We start from the raw sequence: 21,796 nt of genomic DNA on the forward strand, positions 1-21,796 counted from the left end.
AGTAGTAGTAGTAGTAGTAGTAGTAGTAGTAGTAGTAGTAGTAGTAGTAGTAGTATTTTAAAAAATAACAATAAAAAGGAAGGAAAAATTTTTGCTAGCCCCAGCATCTGTCTTCACTACGGAAGCGTCTGAGCTGGGGCAGCGGAAGTAAAGGAACAGCAGGTAGTCTGGAGAAATTAAATGAAAGAAGTAAGGTGACAGGCAGTAAGGTTAGGGGCGGGAGAGGTGCTACATACAAGTATTCGATTTACACCGTAATATATATACAAGTCGGGTGCGTGTGATGCCCTAGTATAAGCAGGAGTGAAAGTTTTCCAGTTGAAACTAAGAGCGTCATTGCGAAGCACGGCGTTTGTAGGGGCTGCAAACCATTATGCACACGCAGCGACCACAGTGTCTAACAGGTGCGCTTTACGAACGCGGTTGCTAATATCAGGAAAAAGTTCTCGTCGTTGTTCGGAAACCAGTTCGACAGAGAGCAGCCTTAGCCAGCACCCCCCGCGCAATGCCCTTCAGACCTGTAGGGAAAAAAAAAACGCGCTACACGAGTTGCAGTGGCCTTGGCCGATCTTATTGGCACGCCACACTTGTTTTGACACTACGCATTTTCCTCGCACGTGCGCAGATTCGTTGCTAAACCGCCTGCAACGTTGTTGTTTTCATGTTTACCCTTGCCCAACGCCACTCGAAGCCCTATTGTGCGGAACTACAACGGCCGCGCTATGTGCAGAGTACTATCGAGGTCCTATTTGAACACAGTGCGCCGTGTGCCTCTCGATCGCTCTTCAAGTGCGTCACAGGCAGCGTTTACCCCGAACTAAGAGCAGGCAGCATAAGCGAAATAGGAGATAGCTCGGAGGCCAGTCGAAATCTAAGCCCCATCTGGGCAACGTAAGCAAAGACACCATCTCGTCTTCCCTGTCGGGTGCTGCGCTCTCCATGAGGGTCTGTACACAGTGCACCGTGTCTTGAGGACAGAGCTGCTTTGTGTAGTTGTCATACCGTGCTGTAGCCTGCTGCGGTCATTGTTCCCTGCCGTCGCTGGGCGCTCGTAGATGTCAAAAGCTGCTCTTCGCCCGATCGCCTGTTACTATACGCGAAATAATTGTTCCTGTGCCTCCTTTATCCGTCACCTCGGTTGGTCCCCGCAGAATCTACTCGGAGAGTGCCAGGATCGCAGGAAGGCGGTGGAGGCATGTCGGGCGCATGGCTGCGCTCTCGTGATACGCTCTACAGGTCACCGTTACCATGTCTGATTGCGTATCTGCGTCTGGATCTCTTCACGTGACCGATAGTGCAATGACCGCGGCTGCAGTTGCAGACAACTTCCTTCAGTGGCATTAGGTTCCCTCTGGTGGTAGGTTGCCTCTTGTGGCAACTTGTTTCAAAACTCAGCGGTGCCCGATTAATGAAGGACGCTTATTTTCGCTCATTCGAAGCGTACGGATAATTGCCCGCTGCGCTACGAAGAGAGGCTTCATTCGACCCGGCACGTCTAGGCGCCAAACATGGTGAGTGAATTTAAAGCTGTTTTCACTGTCGGAAAAAAGAATATCGGTGATGTGTTTCGATAACTGAAGAGGCAGTGAAAGACCCGTTGCTTATAAACACAAACAGCCAAGAGTGTCTGAAAGCAGTGACAAAGATTAGCAAGGCAGTGGGGAGATGCTTTTTGTTTCTGTTGCGATGTGCGACACTTGGCCAAATACAGCAACTCAAAGCGTTTGGCACGTTGACTCTGCTAACGGGTTTTCAACAGCTGATCTGCAAACCACACATAACCCTCGTACTGCACGTGAGATGTTGCCATGCATTTTCCTTAGTTTGACTAGCCGAGGTATTTGGTTTAAGAGTGGGGACAAGTATTTAAACTTTTCTGTATGCGATGATTCGTCGTACAGATTAGCTGACCACGCAGTGGTGTCTTTCGTTAATACACGGGCTGAAATATCCGTGGACATGGTTCTCGTTCTGACAATTAGTTACCAATCGTCGATTCAGCGCACAATGAAACATATTAAGAAACCTTCGCTCGCAACACGAACTGCCCCTAAAGCGCTCTCAGGTAATTCATCAAGAGAAGTCCCTCAAGATGCCAAGAGGCTCTTCAAGAAATGGTGCTCAGTCACTCTGGACCCTGTGCATTTCACCCACCAAGCCATGTGTGTCTAAGGGACTAAACAGATTCCAAGCCACATTTCTACATCGCATTCGCACGGGCTGTGCTCATACCCCTGCATGGATGTATAAGACGGGTCCTGCATCGTATCCGCTGCGCTCAAATGTGGTGTGTGCGGTGATGTAGAACACTTTCTTGTGTGCTGTGCTGTGTACAACGCGGAAAGGTGTGTTGTTCGCTTCCCCTAATGAATAAGGAGCCCCTCACAGTTACCTTCAGGGCATCGTCTACACGCGCGGAAATCAGTCATGTAGAAAGAAGGCTGTACGCTTTCTTTAAAGTTCCTCCAGGACTCGGATCTTGACTACAGATGATGACACCAGGATTTGGCTTTGACTGTTACGGGTGATTGTGTGTAGACCTATGCAGATAAGCCATGTCTCCTTTATGTGCCTAGCCGCCGCGGTGGCTGAGTGGTTATGGCGCTCGGCTGCTGGCCCGAAAGACGCTGGTTCGATCCCGGCTGCGGCGGTCGAATTTCGATGGAGGCGAAATTCTAGAGGCCCGCGTACTGTGCGATGTCAGTGCACGTTAAAGAACCCCAGGTCGTCGAAATTTCCGGAGCCCTTCACTACGGCGTCTCTCATAGCCAGAGTCGCTTTGGGACGTTAAACCCCCATAAACCAAACCAAACCTTTATGTGCCGGATTTGCGGACCTTATATTTAGCCTTTAAGTGTCGCTACGGTGGAGCAATTGCCGGTATAATCAGCAAGGCTAACCCCACCTGTAGCTTGGAGCAGCCTCAGCTTCAACTACGGGCAACGCTTTGTTTTCGATGCTTAATTTCTATCCTCACAGCACCAAAATAGACAGCTGACGAAATAGGATGTGGTCGTGGTGAATCATGAGTGCTAAAACTGAAGTGACAGAAGCTTTTTGCATATCCACTTGTCGCCCATCTAGCTCTACACAAGTCAGTTGTCGGTTGCATTCTCACAGAGAAAAATAATTATCCTCAAAAGCTTAGCCACTGCTAGCTCTTTGAGAGTATTCCTTGGACATTATTCTTTACTGGTTTTGTGTTTTTTTTTCAGGTCAAATGCAGAGTAATATTTCGGCACACATTCCACGGGCTGTGCGTATATAAACGTTAATTTTTTTAATCTTAGTTAATATGGACCTATGAGTCGCTATCTGTGATGCATGTTTACATTCAAATGCGCCCAACAGTGCATGCCATGCCCAAAAATATTCCTAATAGCCTAAATATTTACTTCCATGTTTGTGCTGTGCTGTCGTTGAAACCTCTCGGCATAGGGTTTATCTGGTGTCATAATTTCGTATGTTATCATCGCTCGAACGCCTCTCCTCTCCCTCCCCCTCTCCAAAGAAAATAAAACAAATAGCGGATCACAAGGGCCTGGCTTCCAAAATTCTTGTTGTTGTTGTTTGCCTCTCAAAATGGTACATACCCACAAGGGTGATTGGCCATATCCAGGCGGTGGCTATTTGCATCGCGGATTACATGCGGCAAGCATGGAATGACCTAAAAAAATTGGGCAACTCAGTTTCCGTGACAGAGGCGGTTTCAGGTGGTTAGGGGGTCAAACAAGCTTAAGTATAGGCAAGAAAGTGAGTACAAGAAAAAAGGAGAGAAAAAGAAAAATGCAGGCATTGCGAAAAGAAACTACCCAAATACGAAAGCTTACGATGGTAGCCGTTTTGTTTCTAGAAGATCGTTTTGAACAGCAGATCAAACATTTCCATTGGTATGGCCAAGCATTGAAGCGCCAAGATACAGTACAACCGTACAATACAGACACAAACACTAACAGTCACCTCCTGAGCGATGTGTAGCGACGACAATAGAGAAGAAAGGGCTCTAGTGTTTCCGGCTCAGCACAATACGGACACAATGGGGAGATCGCAAGACCAGGCCTGTAGAGGTAAAAATTTAGATGCGGCTCCCGGCAACGTAGTCGCGTCGAGGAAACTAAGTTTGCGGGATCGCCAGGCTGTACTCCTCCAAGGGAACAGGAGGTGTTGAAAATCGTCCAATGAAGTAAGCGCTGATGCGCCAAATTCTTTCATTTAACTCAACTCATTAACCTCATTTCACTAAACACACCTAGAGAATCCGACTGTGTTACGCGACACCAACGGCATCTTTTAAACTGTGAAAAAGGTATGTTGTTTATTCAATCCCTTAGTCATATGCGGCGATATCCACATGGGCCAAACCGCGAGGTGTCTGAATACAGGACTATGAGAAGCTAAGAGAAATATTACGTCTGTAAACTCCGGAGAATTACGCAAACGCTGTAGCCAGTGCAAAAACTGCAAAACGTGCCTTCGGAAGAGCAACTGTTCCGAGCAAGCGCCGGCACACCACCAAAAGGGTGAGAATAGAAGCTAGTGCCATTCCTAATCTCTGGTAGATGTGTCAGCATGGCTTCCGTACATCTGAGCAAGAGGGAGCTGCTGTTTCTAGGCGACAATGCCAATGCGAATGATTGGAGGGAATGGAAAGCAGGGTGAAATAATTGTGCCATGGATGCTTGGGTTGTTCTTTCCTTGTGTCGTCATGAGCCTGGTGCCTATATAAGCCAGGTCGCCTCAATAAACGCAGTTGTTAGTAAGCGCCTGTATTTGTGTCGCTTAATTAACTAGTCAGTGTTGGTACTGCACTGTAGTTCTAAGCGTCAGACCGTGCAGTGGAAGGAGAGTTCAGTGCAGACGACAAAATGAGGTTTTAGCCTCTGTTGCGAACAGCGAATGTTGATTGACGAGGTTCCAGGCTTTCTTTTTTCGTCTGTGTTAGTTAGACATTTAACGTACTTCACCCGCTGACACGCCATTCTTTTGTGCGTGTAGATTGTATAGCTGGTCCTGTTCATCTTTCTACCGGATCCGGAAAATCTAGAAAACGAAAAATCATTTTCAGCCAATATCCAGCTCTACGCTGTACACATCGCGTGTCGAGCATATTCCGGTAATTGGGATATGTAGGGGATAGTGGGGTGAAACGCGAAGCGGGGCAAAGCGCGACATTTTGTTTCTTGGCGCCCCTTACTTTTAGGTGCGCAACGATAATAACTTGACATTTACCTCGTAAGACTCGCCACGTGTCCACAACCTTTGATTTTAAGATTGAGCAGACCAGCCCATTTCTAAGCAGAGAAAGATATTGCGAAGTTATCATATGTTAACGAGAAAGCGGTCGAAAAGAAGCGCGAAAATCTGCACGCTACATTTTTCAACACAGTGTAGCTAAATAAACCTGCTGCCGTAGATGGACGAATGGTTCAGTTATTATAAATGTGAGCTTTTTTTATGTGATGCAATGTTTACGAGTTTTTGCGCAATGCGATCATAAGAAAAAATTATTTAAGCAGCTGGCTATATGTTGGTAAAAAGGTATTGTTGCTATGTTCTACAGGGACTAAAGAATATGTTACGGTATTATTGCTTACTCAACCTGTGCTACTCTACCTGTGGTGCTTGCTCTACCTGTGTTTTCTTACTCTACGAAACGCAAGAAAAAAAAGAACGATGAATTTTGACTAGTGTGCAGAAACAAAGAAAGCTCTGGAGAGACGCAAGCAGCGAGCGTACCATCAAGCGTCTAGGTGACCACAAGGACACCCAGCCTAGAAGAGTTAAGAAAATGGCAGGGTATGACAAACAGAAACTGGATAAATAGTCTTACGAGCCACATCAGTGCACTCTGTAAGGCAGACATGAGCAGATATTTGTAAAGCCCATTTGGACAATGCGCCGTCGAAATTTCTGGAGCCCTTTACTACGGCGTCCCTCATAGCCTGAGTTGCTTTGAGACGTTAAAGCCCCATAAACCACACCAAACCATTTTGATAACGTAGCAATCAATTTGGTCTGGCCTATAGAGTCGCGTTCAAAACCTCGTGTTTGCACCCTACGAATCGTACCATATCGCATGTCCCTTCAAAATGGCTGAGCAAAAGAGTAACGATTGAGAGACTAAAAGAAAAAAATTTCGAGATGGAGGCAGGAAATTCAAAAACATCGCTTAGCCTGTCTACACCCATGGACATGAATTTTAATTATAAGGCAGCTGGGGAATATTGTAATGCACTGTTATAGATATATTAAAGGCAACAGTTCATTCTTCCGAATGGTAGCAAAATCTTTCTTCTAATAATTGTCCATCGCTTGCATCGAGTAGTTAACACTGCCATAGAAAACCAACGAGGAAAGCTTTGACGACAGCAATACCACTGATAGCACATAAATGAAGCCTTGTCGAGGAGAAGTCAGCGGATATATTGATTTCGATAGTTAAATCTTGCGATATACGAAAAAATTGCTTTCACAAAATATTTTTCGTTGAAAAAAGCGCTTCTCCAGATTTCCTGGCTAACAGAATTTGGCGGTAGAACTGCCATATTTCTGCTCGTTCATTGCGTGGATGGGTATTGTGTTCATTTTTAAAGGGTGTTTCATTCTGCCCCGTGCTTTGTCTAAATCTGTCTCATGGGGTGGGGCAAAATGCAATTTTTTGAAGTTTCGAGTTTCATTACATTTTGCTGCGCTCCAATTCAGTTGGCCTTTTCACACAGTACCGTAATTTGGCGGCATTTGTTTTTTTTTATTATCTGTTAAAAAAACACAGGGGGCGATTTGCAGATTTACGTCGCGTTTTGCTCTACTTTCCCCTATGTTTCCGCGTTTTCTTTGTGAGGCAGATCAGTAGCTAGAGTGGCACAGATGTAAATATTTTTTTTTCGGTTCGTTTTGTGCGTTTCTTGCCTTACTATGAAAGTATCACATTCTTTGGTGCCTTTTATTAAAATTCCCCTGAAATAGAGTGAATACCGACGAGCTACGTGGGACTCCGAGTCATCAAGGTTGAGTTAATGGCACCTAAAAAAAAAGAGCCAGCGGGGGGGGGGGGGGGGGGGGGGGGGGGGGGGGGGGGGGGGGTAAGTATGGCTAATGTTTTAGCTCCTTCCCAGCTGGGACTCGAGAAACGTCTCAGTTTTCTGTTCTCTCCGCTCAGGAAGAGAAAATCCCCGGCAAAATGTTATTGCTGACGCAGATTAGTCGCTCTCAGCGCCGAGGTGATTGTTGTTGGCCCCATAAAGTGGTGTTCGTTGTTGTTGTTGTTGCCTTCGTGACATGGCACATACCCACGACGGAGGATTAGCCAGGGTTCAGTGGGGAGACCCCATAAAATAGGGTAAACTGGTGCCAAGCTAGTGATTGTACCTTGGGTGAAATTTACGCGTAATTAAAAACAAAAGGAAAGAACAAAATATCAGGAGACAATATCTGAGAATTAAATATATGAAAATGCCCAAACGCTCTTTCAAATAAGGATATTTTGGAAACAATTAGCGAGGGAATCTGCCGGTAGCTGTTATGTAATCGTGGAGGTATTTACAAACTGGACTTCGTCTCTGTTATTTCCCTTCTTTTGCCTCCATTCGCAGGCGCTTTTCCCTGAGGGCATGGACACCAACAGTCCGCCCATGGACTTGGATGCTCTGGCGAAAAAAGAGCTGGGAGAAACTCCGGAGCTGCAACAAAGCTCTCTGGAGCGGCTGCGAGAGCTCCTTAAAGGTGCGACGTGCGTTCTCTCGATGCAGTTGCAGCCTATTGCACTTTCGAATCTTAGCGCTTGGTCTGAAAAAAATATAGAAAACATGAAAACGATGTACGGACTAGAGGATTGTAATTTTGCTTTTCCTAGTGCGATGTCTTGCCCTTTTCAAACAAAACGAACATCTACTTTTGGGCAGTTTAATTTAATAAAATTTATAAATAACAGTAGTCAGCTAAATAAAGCTGAGGACTGAAAAAAGGTCGATCTGCCACTCTCGCTGCCTGCCATACAAGAAGTGAGAGTCAAACATTATTTCGGAACAAGCATTGAAATGGCATAATATTCAGCAGCCCATTACTGCAATTAAAATACCATATTTTGTTCCCAGGCAAGCGGAAAAACTTTGATTCGCGGGTGTGTAGCACTTCATGTCAAGGGGTCGCGCAGTGGCATCTGTTAATAGCGAAGCCGTTGTACGCGTAATGAGCCTAATTATTCCTCTCCGCAGCATTTTTTCAAAAGTGCACGAGAAAGAAACCGTCATATTTTACGCTGTAGCGAAAATTCATTGTAATTAAAATGATATTCGTATGCGCGAACAGCTTACTTCTTTTATAGACTGAATTGTAAATTTTAAAGTATTTTTTTTTGTTTTTCGGAACGACACAGGGAGACTATGGGGCACGCGATAATGGAGACCACTATTGGTTTTGTCTCAAAAGCGTTGTATTTTTTTTTCATTTCACCTCCCTCGAAATAGGCCCGTCACTTTCGCAATCGAACCTGGGATCTCAGGATCAGCAGCAAAACGTCAAAGCCACTGAGTCCCTTTCCTGGGTGTTTAAGATATAGACCAGAGGCGCAAGGCTTATAGAGAACTTTCTATGTTGACTCGGTTTAAGTACACATGCTTTTCCTTTTTGGAGTAAATTGCGCGTGGGAAAAAAAACTTTATTGTGCAGTAAGTGACAGATAAGGCTGCAGATAGAATCCTGACCGGAGAGCTTTTTTTTATTTCAAGGGGCGCTTCACAAAGCTTAAATTTTCAAGCAAAATTTTTGCCCGAAACAAGCGGGACTTCGCAAGCAAATTCCTTCTCCCCAAACACACTGTGTTTTTTTCTTGAGTCCCATCTGCTATGCGCAAATATTTTCCCTTCAATGATCTTTCTCCAAATGGCCCAACAGTCTGTGCTTCTTAAACTAGCACTGAATTTGCGATGACTTTTTCGAGTACTAAAAGTCAAGCAATTTTTATTTCACCCTAACAGATAAATGTGGCAAATAAATTTATCTTCAAAATAAAAACGGCTCGCACCCTTTAGTCATCTACCTCCTTTAGAACTTAAGCTGTGAGTTTCTACCTCAGTATAAAACAATTCTCAGCGACAGTTGAACCCAATCTTCTTTTTTTTTCTTTTGCCTGCAGGAGAAGACAGCCTGCTAGTTCCTCCGGATGACAGTTTCTTGCTTATGTTCCTACGAGCTCGAAAATACAGAGTGAATGATGCCTTCACGACAGTAAAAAACTACTTCCGGGTTCGCAGAGATGTTCCTGAGTATTTCGATAAGCTGACGCCTTCAAACATTGCGTACCAGACAGTCTGTTACGAGCACAAACTTTTACTTTCCTCAAAAGACAGGGACCCACAACGCAGAGCTGCAGGGTATATTAATTTTGGTAAGCGTCTTTACTATGTCATGCATGATGTGATGATGGATGATAATGATGCCGACTGGGCTGTAAAACGCAGCGTACCAATCACAGAAAAGGGTAAACTTGGAGGTACAATTGAGCTCCGCTTCAAGGCTGTGACGTGATAGCGTTCATGATTGTTTGCTACTTTCTTAATTTGCACCTATTTCTAAATGCGCACTCTCATTAGCGGACATCAGCAGGCATACTAGACCACGTGATATACCACAAGACAAACAAGGTCTCCCTTTAACCAGATAGGACGGACGTCCCTCACTGGCCTCCTTCAATGTCCGCCATTCAAGTAGGCCAGTGAGTTAGTACAGGACCTTACGGCTTTGCCGTATGTCTAAGAATCCCTTGACACGCTTTCTTTCTAATTGAACTACACAGCCTATGGACACTTCCCATGATGGACCAGCATAGTGAATCGGCTGTTTCTAGAAAATTCCATTTCATCCAAATGATTCTTACTCGAGAACTGTTTGACCAGAAGGACTTTGAACCGGAGTGGCATTGCCTCTTGGTGGCAGGCTTAGCCTTTCTTCCCTTCTAACGATCTTTGGCGTCCAGTTGCTTGGTTTTGAGATGATGTTAATGCCGCCGGCAGAAGGCATTCCAATAATTCGCGTTCAAAGAACATTTTATCGTGACGTTAAATACCGAGTATACAAGAAATGCTTAAGTGGCCTAGGGGGAACGTCTCATTCGCAACCTAAAGGACGTGAGTTCGATTCCGAACGATTAGCCCAACTTTCTTATCTGCATAATTTATTTACTTTGCATCCTTATATGTCATAATGACGTTTCAGCGATCCTGCGACAACGCAGTCACAATTCAACTCAAGGTTTAATCATTTCATTCCACTGCACAACTCCAGATGTCGCAACGCTCTTGAAAAATCTTGAATTAGTGTGACAGCTCGCATGCATACCCAGCTATTCTGGACAGAAGCATTTTTCAATGGGAAAGAATTTATGAAAACCTTTTCTTTTGTATGTTGTAAGATTGCACTATCACAATCAACGTAACCGCAGATCTTCGGTCACCAAGCCTCTGTTTTCTTGCTATTAACATTTTTGCTATCGTGAAAAACGTTCCCGATTGGTTGTCTACGGCAATCCTAACTGCATTGTGCGAGCTATGGAAAACCTTTAAAAGAAAGATTTTGTAGCACATCGGAATCATCAACCATTGCCTTCAATACTCCTTTAATTGTGCATTACAATATTCCAGTCTTCAAAATTTATTATCTCCAAGAAAGCCGGGCTGGGCTTTTCCTCTGAACGTCCGCTGTAACGCTATCGCATTTATACTGAAGACCTGAAAGGAAGGGAGCTCCTTTTATCACCTTCGTGTCTCTTACTTACCTTTTCCCCTCTTTTTTTCTTGGATCACCATGTGCTGAACTCCCTCTTCTATTCTCATGACCTACATTAGCCGGGCTCAAATTGAACTACCATCTCACAATTTCTCACCTGCGCTTTCACGCTACTTGTCCCCGGTTGCAACAATTTTCCCGCCTTAAAATTCATCATAAGTAGCGCATTGCTTCTTTTTTCACAAGGCCTGTTAGTAATATCCTGCAACAATACTATTTGTTCCTGTTTTGATGCCTTGGGTACGTCATTACTGCTCATTTCTCATGAAAATTTTTTGTTGATCGTGTGTGCTTTAATTACATATCTCGAATTCGCTATAACTACGTTCCGATGCACCACAGTTGGGATATTATCCTGTTGCATCTTCAGTTATTTTTTATTTATTTGCAGTTAAAAATACGATTGACTAGGAGATCAGCTTCATTAATATGAAGGCAGTTACAGGACACTTCCCGAAGATGGTATAAATATCATGATTCCAAGATTGCGCAGCTTTTTCCCGCTCTGGATACTTTTCTACAGAGAGAGAGAGAGAGAGAAAGGTCTATACAGTTGCAAGTTGTAGCGTTCATTTTCGATTCTTGGTGACGGTACGTGGCGCTCAATAGAGGAAAGCTTCCTGCAAGGGCGCAACTAGCTTCGCAAACATAGTTATGCACTCTTCAAATTGATTAGCCTCTTAGTTTTCGCCACTTGAGCATGCACACAAATCCTCATTAGCACTAACAAAATAGCGCAGGGTTCGGGGGGGCGCTACCCTAGTAATACATATTTATGATTAGATGGCATTGCTTGATTTTGTTATAGAGGGTTCTCTTAATTTCGTAAAATGGACAGAAAAATAAGCATTGGCGTTAAACTTTCCTGCAAGCTAAAAAGTTCAGACATTTGTCCCCCATTCCCCATTCTTTCAGTGCGAAAACGCTGATCCGAGGGGCGAACCGCGAGCAAGATGTTGCAATCTAGTATCTTGCGATGTGTGTGGGTTTGTGCCAAGAGAGACTAATAAATCAAGCACACATCGCGTGACTGGGAGTCGCATCTGCTGCCGCGAAAACAGATCATGTTCGTTGGCCTGTGCGTCAGAGCGCTAGGCTGTCGCCGCTTTTGTTCTCAACATGGTATTCATTACACTCATGCGATGTCTTATGTACATGAGCTATGTACAAACATTAAAAAAAATTGGCGGTGGTTTAGCTCTGGTTAAACCTGGAGTGACGGGATAGCTATAGCTGGCCGAGTGGAACTTGGTCACGTGACCAACCACGTGACGAACAGCGTGATCAGCCACGGCGCCACGCCGCCGGCAGCTGCTCCGCACCACGTGACCAACCACGTGACAGCATGGCGGCGCAGCCACGGGGTGGCGGCGCCAGCACGGCCACGGCGCCGCCACGCTGAATAATAATAATAATAATAATAATAATAATAATAATAATAATAATAATAATAATAATAATAATAATAATTCAAATCGTGTGGGGAATTCCCCCCGTTTCGCTTACGCACTTGGCGACTATGTTGGTCTCTTCGGTTTTTTCTCTTCTGTCGACTCGTCCGTTTTAAGCGAAATCAGCGATGTTGACGAACAAGTCAGCCGCTTCACTTAAATAGTTCTCAATGGTATGCGTCAGTACATACCTCTGCACACTCCTACTCGCAGCAAGTTTCCGTTCTGGTTTTCCAAGGAACTTAGAACAGCGCTGAAACTTAAGGAGCGGGCCCACCATAAAGCGAAACGCCCTGGGCTGGATACATGGGCAGATGAATTTCGCCACTTGCGTTCCCTTTGCATACGCCTGTACAAGCGGGATCATGTGTCCTATCTTGAATATTTAGAGAATAGTGCCTCTAATCGTCCTACTGAATTCTGGCGATACGTTCGCAAGCGTTCGAATAAATCTGATAGTCATATTCACTTAATTTACTCTCATGGTTATGAAATTCGGAATGTTGCTGACGGCTTTGCTCAACACTTTTCCTTCGTGTACAAATCTCCACGTTGCGATTCCATATGCCTTCCAGCTGGTGCACCTAATTCCGTTCTTCTCGACGAGAAGTTAGTAAGTGATAGTCAAGTGTTTGAAATCATCTTTGTCCCCTGGACCTGATGGCATTCCAGCCGCCTAAATAAAAGCCTTCAATAGTACCTTCGTCCCTGTTTTAACCACGATATTTAATAACTGTTTGAAAAATTTTGCCTTTCCACGCGTGTGGAAAACGGCGCGTGTTTTCCCTGTCTTCAAATCAGGAAACAAATCTGATGTTTCGAACTACCGCCCCATTTCTCTTCTTTGTGCAACCTCTAAGCTTTTTGAATTAGCTTTGCACAAAGTACTTTCCTTCCACCTCAAACATGTAATCATACGTAATCAGCACGGTTTTATAAAAGGTCGTTCTACTACAACTAACCTTGTGACTTTTATGACGTATACATCAGCTGAAGTCCTTCAGAGGAGTCAGGTAGACGCTGTGTACTGTGATTTGAGCAAAGCTTTCGACGTTGTTACTCACTCATTACTTCTTCAAAAGCTTCTGCTGTTTGAGATCGGCGTTTCAATTGTAGCCCTCCTACGCAACTATCTTCTTGATCGGTCTTGCTTTGTTAGTGTAAATGGACAGACCTCATTTGTTTACACTCCAACCAGCGGAGTTCCTCAGGGCTCGGTATTAGGCCCGCTTCTGTTCTCTGTTTTTATCAATGACGTTTCCTCCGTGGTCAAAAACTCCTCGTTTCTCCTTTATGCGGACGATATAAAAATGTTCAAGGCAATACATACTCTTCATGATTGCTTGTCATTGTAATCGGACATATCCGCCTTCTCTGATTGGTGCTTGAAGAATGGGCTTACTCTCAATTCATCTAAAACCAAGGTTGTCTCATTTACGCGTAAAACGCACAGTCTTCTCTACTCTTATTTTGTGAATGGTAGGCCGCTGCCCAGGGTTGAATAAATTAATGACCTCGGCGTACTTTTCGACCGTAGCCTCAGCTTCTCCTCTCATACAAAACGCATTGCTCTACGAGCTGTGCGTACACTCGGCTTCATCTGCAGGCTTTCGAGAGAGTTTCGAGCCCCACTTCCTTTCTTAAAGCTCTACCTCTCTATATGCTTGCCGCTTTTGGAATATGCGTCTGTTGTTTGGAGCGGCGCTTGCCAGACGAACTGTGAAAAAATCGAGAGTTCAGCTAAAGTTTTTACGCATATTTCTACATCGGTTTTCTTGCAAAACTTCCAGCTCTCGTCCCAGACGGAGTAACTCACTGCAGCTTCCTTCTCTTAGCTGCCGTCGTGTTAGGGCAGATATAATTTTCTTGTATAAACTTCTTCATGGTCACATTCTATACCCTCAGCTCCTAGCGCGTATCCTTTTGCGTGTACCGCGAAAGAGCATAAGGGAATTCAGACCATTCCAAGTTTCTGCGCTCCTGCACTCCCTCTCCCTTCTGGAAAGAATGCAAAGTTGTTTAATTCTCTTTGTCATCACCTTGATATAATCGAAAATTCTCTCCCTTCCTTTATATTGGATGACCGTGACGTTCCACTTTGAGCACTCTTTTTCTCATGCATAACTTCCCCTTTCATGCATTTTGTCTTTACTACACTTGTGCATTTGCACCGGTATTACATTGTTTTTTTTTCTCCTTAATTGTTCATCACGGTTACTTGTTTTCATTAATATTATTTCTTTAATACTGTGTACTCACGCCTGATTTTCTGTAACGCGTTCACTAATTACATTTCTTATTGTGTATGATTGTATTTCTAGCTTGCATTTCAGAGGTTTCTTATTCGTTCATATTAGTATTGGCTTTATTCTTGTTTGTATTTTGCTGTATGCTGTTCTTTGTTGTTATCGGTCGTTCTTGTGTTCATTCTCTTTGTTTGTTTCATTAGTTATTCATATGTCTGTTGCCTGTTCTAGCTGTTCTCATTTACCGCTGTTCTCGCTGTTTTCTTGTTTTCACTTTTTTGCTTCATGCTTGCTGTCACGCCTAGTTTATATGTCATTTTTTTTCTATCGCCTTGACTGCTGCATTACCTCCGCTGAGTGTCTTCCTTTGTGGTGAAATAAATTTACATTTTGTCCGTGTGAATGGTGTACCAGCACCAAGACCTTTGGGCTGTTCCTGGGCACCGAAAATTAAAGATTGATTATTATTATTATTATTATTATTATTATTATTATTATTATTATTATTATTATTATTATTATTATTATTATTATTATTATTATTATTATTATTATTATTATTATTATTATTATTGCCACCCCGTGGCTGCAGAAGGCTCGAAATGCTACCATAACGTAGCTATCGCTACAAAACAGTGCCGAATCAACGCACCTAAGCAACCAAGCAGGAGAAAACAGACCATGCAGAGCATATGGCTAATGCATCATAATACGACACATCTAAGCAAGAAACAATTAGAAAGAAGGCAATGAAGAGCTCAGCATTAGGCTATCGCCGCAGCCCAGCACGCCCCGCGTTGAACTGCAACACAATCTCGCGCTGTGCATTGCACATCGTAGTCTTCATTAACTTCCGTCTGTGGCGCGAAGGCAGAGAATTCTTTATCTTCGTCGTCGTCATTATCGTTCACGCAATTCTGCTTTCGTATCGTTATAAAATTTAAGCAAATATCCTCTGTCATTTTTTTCTCAACGCTTATTTGTGGCGCGTTCTCCTGTTTGCAACTTATAATATTGGCGTCAGGAGAATCGTATACATACTCGGGATCCAGGAAATCGCTTTCACTGCAGGTCAATCAGTCAACTTGAGCTACACTTTCTTTCTGATATGAAAAGGTGCACGCAAAATTACGGTGTTTTGTTGCAAAGCTTCTGGTGGATAATTTCTCGAAAGAATTGATGATTTCAATACAAGTTTTTGTAGCGGTTATTATTTAATTTCTTCTTTTCATTCAGCGCAACATATCGCGTACGAGTTAAATCCCAGACAGGAAGAATAGAATGTTTTAGACTTTGCCATAGTTGGGAGCACAAAGTTTTATTTTAGTCAAAGCGTCATAATAAGGCTGTACTGACGTAAAATGAAGCTCATTCACAGCTCCTAAGCCTCCGCGTAAGAAACCCAGTGAATCCTGGGTGAGTATTTCGTAACTAGCCGGTATTTTAACCTTCGGGTGCTTTTAGTTAAAAATCTCCCCTCAAGATCACAACTTGAAAAAAAAAAAACGTCAAATCCTACCACCTACGTTTCTGCGTCATTCCATTCCTTACAGAGGGCCGAAAACCAGCGATTCAGAGAAAGAAAAACATTGCTCAATCAGTTCCAAAGTCGTATCTAGAGCTCATTTGTTCATATTTAATCAGCAGGAAAGGGCACAGTTATGGGTCAAGATAATATACTTCGAGCACATGCAAGCAACCACCGAACGAGGAAATGATGTGTTCAGGCAAAGGTAAAATGTATATAGGTTCGGAATGTATACAGGGTGTTTCGCCTAACATATTACACCATTTTTAAAAATAGGTATTTTGAGAGAGTAAAGTTGCAAGCCACTTGGTGAGACATAACGATTAAATCCGCAACACACAGAGGACGGAGGCAGGCGACAACACAGGGCGAGTGCGCACCGCCTTGTGTTGAAGCCTGCCTCCGTCCTGTGTCTACTTCGGTTTTTGGTCGTCAGGCCTTTTGAGTTAGGAGAGGGATTTCTTTGGCAGATTATTGTCCGCGGTGTAATACATCATAATACAGCTAAGGCGTACTAACTAGCAGGCTGGTTAAATAATACTGAATAGTTAACTCTATTAATATTACTGTTAGGCTCCTTATTTGTGGAGAGGTCTGTAGCCCATAATAAGTAATATCCATATCAGTTTTTAGAATCTCGAAAACATGGTTACCCTCAGCGATGTGGCTCAACAAGTTTTGCGTAAATCTTGCCAAAATACATGCGCTTTTGCGAAGCTTGTAGGCAAAGCAGTCTCTCCAGTGTACGCAACTCGTGAAACATCCAAAATTTGTCGGGCCACAGCGCCGAGGGTAACCGCATTTTCGAGATTCTTAAAACTTATATGGGCATTACGGTAGACTGCACGCCTCACGGTAATTGAGGAGCCTAACTGTAACAGTTAAACAGTTAAATATTCAATATTAGTCAACCAGCCTGCTAGTTAGCACGTCTTAGCTCTACTCTGATGTACTGCACCGCTGACAATACTCTTCCGAAAATGCGCTCTTCTATGTCAAAACCCTTTTTTTTAATTGTTTAAATTCATAGGTAAAATGCCCTGTATATTTCTCGCCACGGTAAACTGGCAACTTAGTTCTTCGATGAGCTTCTCTCTATCTATCTATTAACTCATTCATTCATCCATCCATCCATCCAGCCGCCGAGGTGTCCGTCCGTCCGTCCGTCCGTCCGTCCGTCCGTCCGTCCGTCCGTCCGTCCGTCCGTCCGTCCGTCCGTCTGTCTGTCTGTCTGTCTGTCTGTCTGTCTGTCTGTCTGTCTGTCTGTCTGTCTGTCTGTCTGTCTGTCTGTCCGTCCGTCCGTCCGTCCGTCCGTCCGTCCGTCCGTCCGTCCGTCTGTCCGTCTGTCCGTCCATCCGTCGGTCCGTCCGTCCGTCCGTCCGTCCGTCCGTCTGTCTGTCTGTCTGTCTGTCTGTCTGTCTGTCTGTCTGTCTGTCTGTCTGTCCTTCCGTCCGTCCGTCCGTCCGTCCGTCCGTCTGTCTGTCTGTCTGTCTGTCTGTCTGTCTGTCTGTCTGTCCTTCCGTCCGTCCGTCCGTCCGTCCGTCCGTCTGTCTGTCTGTCTGTCTGTCTGTCTGTCTGTCTGTCTGTCTGTCTGTCTGTCTGTCTGTCTGTCTCTCTCTCTGTCTGTCTGTCTGTCTGTCTGTCTGTCTGTCTGTCCATCCGTCTGTCCGTCTGTCCGTCTGTCTGTATCTCTCTCTAAGTCCTATGTAATCTCTGCGGTTCATTGCAACGCTTTTGTACTCCTTAGTCATAAAGAACTCTTTCGAGAAAAACTTGGGCTGCGTTAAGAAAAATAAGGAAGTGATTTTGATTCTTTTTGCAGGAGCGTGGAACACTGGCATCTGCTCCCTCACTGAGCTAATGAGGTGTTTGCTGTTGGCCGCAGAATGCAACCTCCTGGCGGAAGAGACACAGATAAGGGGTGCAATAGCCATCGTAGATATGAAGGGCTTCGGCGCTCACCACCTGATGGCGCTGTCGCCGTGGTTCCTACGAAGAATTGTCTTCATAGTAACGGTAAGTGATGCACGGAGGTACTTGGAATTACGATGTATAGCTGAGTGCAACCGTATGGGCACAAGACATGCTACAAAGCTCTTTAAACTGTCTAAAAAAAATTATCCATGATCACGGTCTTTGTAAATAGTGTGAAATGTGAAATGTACTACATGATCGGCCCTTCACCGTAATGAGTCATCTAATCGCTCTGAAAGCGAGCACACTGCTCAAGACAATCATATGACTCACTAAATAAGTCCTAAAAGCGATAGTTGATTCACAACCTGTTGGGACAGCAGTGGAGTAGTCGGCGGAGTCTGGTTTGACGCCGCATCCATGAAAGCAGAAAGACAAAATTCAGGCGAAAGGAAGAAGTTTCACTACAACGTTTCCATGAGAAAAGGTGAGCTAAGCGGCATACTGTACAATTTAAGTAAATGTTCTTCAGGTCCTCATATTGTCGTCACGTTCGTCTCATGACGTGGCCGCGGGCGTAAACTCCGTGCCCCCCCCCCCCCCCCCCCCAAATTTCTCCCGCACACCCTTTAATTGGCGTATTATTGTTTACGTGATTGGCGCTCTCCAGTTGTGGCATTCGTTCGCCTGGGAACAGCTCGCACTGCTGGTCGCATGCTTTAGTTTATTAGCTCGGAAGATGACCACAGAGTCATAGTTGTGGCTGCGACACGTGGTTAACAGAATACTGCGCTGCGAAGGTACGTATAAGACAAAGGACTGAGTGAGGTACTAACTTATAAAATCTAGGCTTCAGTGACAAGGCCTCAAAAAGCCAAGTTTTCGCCGGCTTTGCGGGAAAAGGATTGCGGTGGTTGTAGTTGCAGCGATCTGTGGAAGGCAAGCGTATCAGGGGGCGGCAGAAACTTATGTTGGCGGATGAGATTTAAACGTTTACGGTGATAAGGTGGCTACGGCAGGCAGACGGCGGGGTTAATTAGGCCGATACGGAAGAGGTATTTGTACTGCATTGGGCGTAGTCAGGCTGATGATGATGAATATGAGTTGTAGTTGTAATAGTATAAGTCGAAGCTAGGAGTGCCCTCACAGGCGGCGCCTGCGCACAAGCTAGATCTCTAGTTATACCTGCTCCAGCAAACTGCGGTAGGCTTCTACAACCCATATTCTATCCGACTATGCTCATTGTAGACAGAAATTGTTCCTAGTGTGCCGAGCTCTGGTCTTTAAAAAAAAACAGGCACATGTAAGGAGAACCGTCATTATGCATGCATTCAACCGATATTCTGTCCGACTATGCTCATTATAGAGAGAAACTGTTCCTAGTGTGCCAAGCCCTGGTCTTAAAGAAGAGAGGCACATGTAAGGAGAACCGTAACTATAGTTATGCACGCATTCTTATTGCTAAGAACCAGTCGCGCATACATAAAGGACGAATGAAGGAGAGACGATGAAGACGGAAAGAGGCAAACTACCAACTGGTTTTATTCGGATCAACGCTCCTTACATAGGCATTGTACACACATGCCTAAAAAAGAGCAGTTGTAAGCGATAGAGAGAGGGCAAATGAAGCCTGGGCACAAATCAACAAAATGTACCGCAAGTTGTTTTTTTTTTCGTGATGTATAGTTTAACTGATGTATCCCTAATAGATTCCTCGCCTTTAGCCATTTATGAGCGCCGGCAAAAGATTTGCGACGCACGCCTGCTGAAAATTTTTATAAAAGTTCCAATCATAACGGAGAAATCAAACTTCCTGCTCTGCAATTTTCGTTTCAAAGGCTGATCGTAAAGGCCTTTGGCAAAAAATCTTTATAATGCACTCAATACAAAGTGCAATCAGGGTGAGGTAACAAGTCACCGCCTCCTGCGCACCCTCAGTTTTTATACCTATGTTTATGGCATCAGGACACAGCTCCAAGTGCTTTATGCCGGCACATGAGGCTGCGTACTTTGGAGTGCCTCATATGCCTCGGAAGCTTCGTTTTGAAAGCGCGAACAGCTTTCAGGCAAAGCTTCCATTTTAACTACGCACGCACTTGAGGCATCTCGTTGTACAAAGTCATAAGTGAAACTTGTAATAGTACCTGTCGGCAAACCTTCGCGTATACTTTCAGTAGCTGGAGGCTGTAAAAATCATCTCTTAAATTTAACTAGTTAAGTCACTTCCGCAAATCATACTCGCGCTACGCGAACGCCAACAGTACTGCTTGTTCTGTCCTTGTGCGAGCTTCTTTAAGTCCTTGCCTTATGAAAATTGGATGCTTTTATTTACACCCTGCAGCATGTTTATGCAAATGATATCAGAGCAGCACACCAAACCTAACTGCAGGTACAGTTTGGACCGAGCAGAGTCCTAAATTACGGCTTTAATGTTCGTGTAATTGCTTTGTAAATGGGACTTCCTTAATACTATAGGCTGGTGAGAATTTCACAAATAATGGTATAATACAACGTGCCACTAGTGATCACATCTAGCTGCGCATGCTGCGAGATCTGCAGAACTATGTGAACCATGATACTTTTCTGCTCAGCAGCAGAGCAGCACATGCACTGCGCGCCTGCGACAAGTTCTCCTTTTGAGGGATTTTATATTTTTTCAGTGTGTTATATATAGCCTTACGTTCGCAATACATTTACAACTACCACAGCTTCCACGTGAATCACAATAAAAGGTGTCACGACGCAAATCGGCAAGCAGCCTCCTAGCTCTCACAGCATGAAGAACGCTGTAACAGGGACATTCGCTTTCCAATGAGCACATAATAATAAAACATGTGAGCAGCTCGTCTAGTGAGTATGTACGTAAACCGCCAACTTCTGAACTGATGATGATAGATTTAAATGGCGCAAGAGAATCTCAGGCCAAAAAGCGACATACACAGGCTAACTAGTCAACTCATGTGAGCAGTTTCTGAAATGAAGCATCGAAGATGTCTGGTTAAATGTGCTGTTTTCTTGTTTGCTTTGTGTTTCGTTTAACAGAAAATCAGAGTACTCAGAGCGTGAAATTTGGTTGGTTAATTAAATTTCTGGAATTTTTCTGGTCATTATTTATGCATCATTAGAGAAAACTACGCGCGCAGATAGTGTGGTGCAGAGGGAAGGGTTGCACACCGTGGGGGGGGGGGGGGGGGGGGGGGGCGGAAGTACTTATTAATGTGGGTACCTGGTTCAAGTGCTTAGCAGCGAGTGGAATATGTCAATGACCGGGGTAAAGTACGCATGAGCAGGTGCCATCAAACATGTCGTTAAAAGACAGCTTACGCAAGTCTTTCGCCACAGCTCCGTAGGCAAATTTTCTCATCCGCAATAACACTTATTTTCAGTTTCAAGCATGATGGGCACCTACAAGGAAAAAGGGATATTGAACCAGCCCACATTAATTCGAGTACATAGTAGTCAAGTACAGGAGTTTCAATATTACAACTTTCAGACGTCGTGCAAAACTTGACACGTGCCTCCCCCCCCCCCCCCCCCCCAATGTTGTATTTCACGCTCCCAAAATAATTGGCTTTCTCGAAGCAGGCTGTGGTTCTTAAGTCAGAAAAACGATTTATTCGAGCAAAAACGGCGAGCGGCGTCTGACCCGATCTTATAGTTGTTGTTACAGATAGTAGATGAGTCCAAAGAGGTGGACTCCCCGTTCCACTGCTGTACCACTACAGTACAAATTTGTTTTTTGATAAGGGATTCAGTTATATGTGATCACATAAAGGTGCACTAACAGTTATTGAATCATCTTTTTTCAAGCCGCCATGTGGCTCAGTGGTTACGGTGCTCTGCTGTTGACCTGAAAGACGCGGGCTCGATCGCGG

The 21,796-nt window shown here is 44.3% G+C and overlaps 1 protein-coding gene across 3 annotated transcripts in view; it reads left to right on the forward strand.

Annotated features, from left to right (window-relative positions):
• The first annotated feature begins 611 nt into the window (after positions 1–611).
• Positions 612–21,796, forward strand: part of LOC144128317 (alpha-tocopherol transfer protein-like) — a 29,686-nt gene continuing 8,501 nt past the window's right edge. The window contains exons 1-4 of one of the 3 annotated variants that reach the window (XM_077661636.1): positions 612–1,511; positions 7,593–7,722; positions 9,134–9,385; positions 17,893–18,023. In XM_077661636.1, the coding sequence (XP_077517762.1) occupies positions 1,509–1,511; positions 7,593–7,722; positions 9,134–9,385; positions 17,893–18,023 (516 nt within the window). In that variant the 5' untranslated portion in view covers positions 612–1,508. Of the gene's footprint in view, positions 1,512–7,592; positions 7,723–9,133; positions 9,386–17,829; positions 18,024–21,796 lie in introns of all 3 variants that reach the window. The other 2 variants (XM_077661635.1, XM_077661638.1) reach the window with 2 other exon arrangements.

Source organism: Amblyomma americanum, chromosome 4, assembly GCF_052857255.1.
Source record: "Amblyomma americanum isolate KBUSLIRL-KWMA chromosome 4, ASM5285725v1, whole genome shotgun sequence".
NCBI classification, from domain to species: domain Eukaryota; kingdom Metazoa; phylum Arthropoda; class Arachnida; order Ixodida; family Ixodidae; genus Amblyomma; species Amblyomma americanum.